Source organism: Doryrhamphus excisus, linkage group LG2, assembly GCF_037039965.1.
Source record: "Doryrhamphus excisus strain RoL-2023G ecotype Guam linkage group LG2, RoL_Dexc_Guam_v1.1, whole genome shotgun sequence".
Taxonomy (NCBI): domain Eukaryota; kingdom Metazoa; phylum Chordata; class Actinopteri; order Syngnathiformes; family Syngnathidae; genus Doryrhamphus; species Doryrhamphus excisus.
In genome coordinates, this window is record NC_136358.1 from 1,564,857 (window position 1) to 1,567,845 (window position 2,989).

The following is a 2,989-nucleotide window of genomic DNA, read 5'->3' on the forward strand; positions in this document are numbered from 1 at the left end:
AGTGCTACACTAAGCTTTTTGTCCTTCGGCGACTTCCGTCGAGATAGTGAACCCTGTATTTTCCGATCGCCTGTTGCCCAGAGTCTGTTGTCCCTCTGCGGCTTCCGTAGAGCGAGGAAAACAACATGGTGCTTGAAAAGAAAACCTCCGGTGAGTTATGTTCACTTTGCCTTCATGGCTTAACGTTCACTCTGGAATGGCCGTGTTCCTTTTTTCCTTCATTCCTTAATGTCCGTTCTGGCACACGACATGTGTCCTACCAGAAAGATTAAAAGGTAGTGAGGTGACCAGTTCGTCGCTGCACCTTTCGGCGCATCTACTCGTCCGCCATTAATGAACATTTTGGTTGCCAACCGTCACTTGAAAAACAAAATAGACCCGTATTAAGCTGAAGGATGGACTTTCTTGTTTATCACCGTGATGATCAAAACTAGTGTGTTAATAACAAATTATACAATTGGCCTCAGCCTCGCGAATGTTGGCCACAGACTGAGACAATCGATACCAACGTGCCCGATAACTCCCCTCTTTAGGCATCTTTATTTATTCCCTTCGCTGTCCCTGGGCCGACTCCAAACGTGTAGTGACATTTAGTCATAAACGGGAGGCAATATGGTTATTTCAGAGATCGTTTTTGTCCAATGGGACATTTGCAAGTGGCTATCAATGTCACGTGGTCATTTAGCAGTTCATTCGTAGCTCGCTAGCTAATTTTGAGTTGCTCCCCCAAAACAATATATGTTCAACTCTTGGTATTTTTTTTATAACCGTTCGGTTCAGACATAGTGCCTCTGAATTAATGACAAATTCCAACACAATTGTTCTGTTAAGCAGGGCATATTTTATGTAAGAAATATTTGTTAATGTTGCACAAAATGATTGTACTTAATTTATTTTCCAATTATGGGTATTACTCCAAAATATCAAATTCTATTCAAGTTTGAATTAATAGTAGAATTTCCAACAGTTCTGTTGCAAATCTTAAGAAGTTGATCACTGCGGTTGTACATCTCATGCACCTGCATGTTCAGTCACGGATAGGTGTGCTCATTCGTCTTCACATGCCATTTGATTCATTTTTCATTCATATACATATTTTATTATGCACCTAACAATGGTTGAAGTTTACATTTGATAAGCCATTCAAACTAGAGAGTGTTTTGTTTGGGGAAAAAAAACAACGGCCATTTCTAGAAACACAACTGTCCCCAGTTATTTATGATGAGTTCATGAATTGGTCTGGTTTGTAAATCTACTGTATACATGTTTGTGTTTGTGGCAGCTCGGGTGGAGGCGGGCCAACGGAGAGTTCTGGATGAAGCCACTCGTCAGAGGAGGCTGAGCAGGCAGCTTGACGCTTTGGAGAAAGACAACTTCCAGGTGACGTCACCAGCACAGCTATCCCGTTTCTCACTCATGACGTCACCTTTCATTCATTGCCTGTTTTTTTTCCATGTCTTTCCAGGATGACCCTTTGAGCTCACTACCCCCAGCAGGGCCGACTGCTCGCCTTCCTGCCTTCAGTGAAACAGAGGAGCCAGGTAAGATGGCATCTTCATTTTTTTCTTTCCTGCTCCTCCTGTCAACAGATGGTTGCATGTGCATTGTGCTGTGTTCAGAGAAGAAGAAGAGGAAGACGCGGGGTGACCACTTCAAGTTGCGTTTCAGGAAAAACTTCACAGCGCTCCTGGAGGAAGAGGTAGGCTTTCGCTCCTTTCTTCACCTCGTCTCATCAGCACTGAAGCCCCCTCCCGTCCTCTGCTCTGCTCTGCTCTGCTCTACTCTTGACTGCTAGAACCTGTCAGAGAAGCTGGAGCCAAATTACCTCTCTGCACTTGCACCCCCATCCTCGCTTCCTCCCCGACACTTTTGCTGTGTGTGCGGGTTCCCGTCCAACTACACCTGCACTACCTGCGGGGGGCGCTATTGCTGCAGCAAGTGCCTGAGCACCCACAGAGAGACCAGGTATGCGGCAACCCCAGACACAGACTACTTTTCCTCAGCCACCCATTTGCAAAGTGAGCATCCGTTTTCCTCCATAGGTGTTTGAAGTGGACGCTGTGACGGAGCCGGATGTTGTTGCCACGGAAACAGATGGACACCTTGTGAAAGGAATGTTTTGTGGACACTGGCAGCTGTTTGATGCCACAGCCATTGTGGGCCACGTTGTCTACTAATGCTGTGTAAATGTGATCGGACAATACCTTTTTAATGTAAAAAAATTGTAATATTTATAGGATTTCATCATCACATTCTGCATATTTGTATTAATTGAATTATATTGGAAAGCAAGTTTATAGTATGGATGAACAAATACATCGACTCCACTACTACATTACATGAAATACATATAGCCACAATGTATCTTCTGGGAGAGTCTTGGGCTCCAGCATACCACGTGACCCTCCTGAGGATAAGAGACATAGAAAATGGATGGTTGCTCAGAAAAGGTTGGCCAACTTTGGCCGCATGCTTGGTCTAATCCAGGAGTATCCAGCTTTTGCCACTAAAGACCACATACTAAAAAATCAGCATGCTGGGGGCCACTTTGATATTTTTACATGTTTTTTTCTTTGTAAAAAGGCTAAAATATTTTTTTATTTACTGTATATTTTAAGAAAATATACTTTGTGTTACTTGCATCTTGAACGTGAAAGGGTCTGCTTCTATGAAATGGACATTGATAACTAAACAGCGTAGCGGTGTTGTTGAGTCAATTCTGTTATGATTTTTTAAATTATATGTAGTGCAGGTGATTTTGGTATTAATTTAGAGATCATTTCTGACTTACAATAAAAATCTGCATTTTAAGGGAATTCGTTTTGGCATTGATATGTCGAAACCCATCACCCAACTCACCCGGATGGCCTCTTTTTGGACTAGCGCAATTTGGTAAACCTAGTGAAAGACTGAAATAAAATATTGAGACTTGTGTTTTCAAATAAATGTCAACTCATGACACACACACAACTGAATATATTGTCCTTTA

General features: G+C 42.6%; 1 protein-coding gene across 1 annotated transcript; it reads left to right on the forward strand.

Moving 5' to 3' along the window:
* Positions 1 to 35: 35 nt before the first annotated feature.
* Positions 36 to 2,960, forward strand: znhit1 (zinc finger, HIT-type containing 1). The gene is made up of 6 exons (XM_058067520.2): positions 36 to 150; positions 1,283 to 1,380; positions 1,466 to 1,541; positions 1,620 to 1,699; positions 1,796 to 1,965; positions 2,043 to 2,960. The coding sequence occupies exons 1-6, from the start codon at positions 126 to 128 to the stop codon at positions 2,062 to 2,064; spliced, it is 471 nt and encodes a 156-aa protein (XP_057923503.1). The 5' UTR covers positions 36 to 125; the 3' UTR covers positions 2,065 to 2,960.
* Positions 2,961 to 2,989: the final 29 nt, after the last annotated feature.

What these genes read in the sequence shown, in the direction of transcription:
- znhit1 (XM_058067520.2), top strand. Translation starts at nt 126, where the DNA reads ATGGTGCTTGAAAAGAAAACCTCCG. An exon ending in TGGAGAAAGACAACTTCCAG is followed by an intron (nt 1,381 to 1,465) that starts GTGACGTCACCA and finishes ATGTCTTTCCAG; the next exon opens with GATGACCCTTTGAGCTCACT. An exon ending in CAGCGCTCCTGGAGGAAGAG is followed by an intron (nt 1,700 to 1,795) that starts GTAGGCTTTCGC and finishes CTTGACTGCTAG; the next exon opens with AACCTGTCAGAGAAGCTGGA.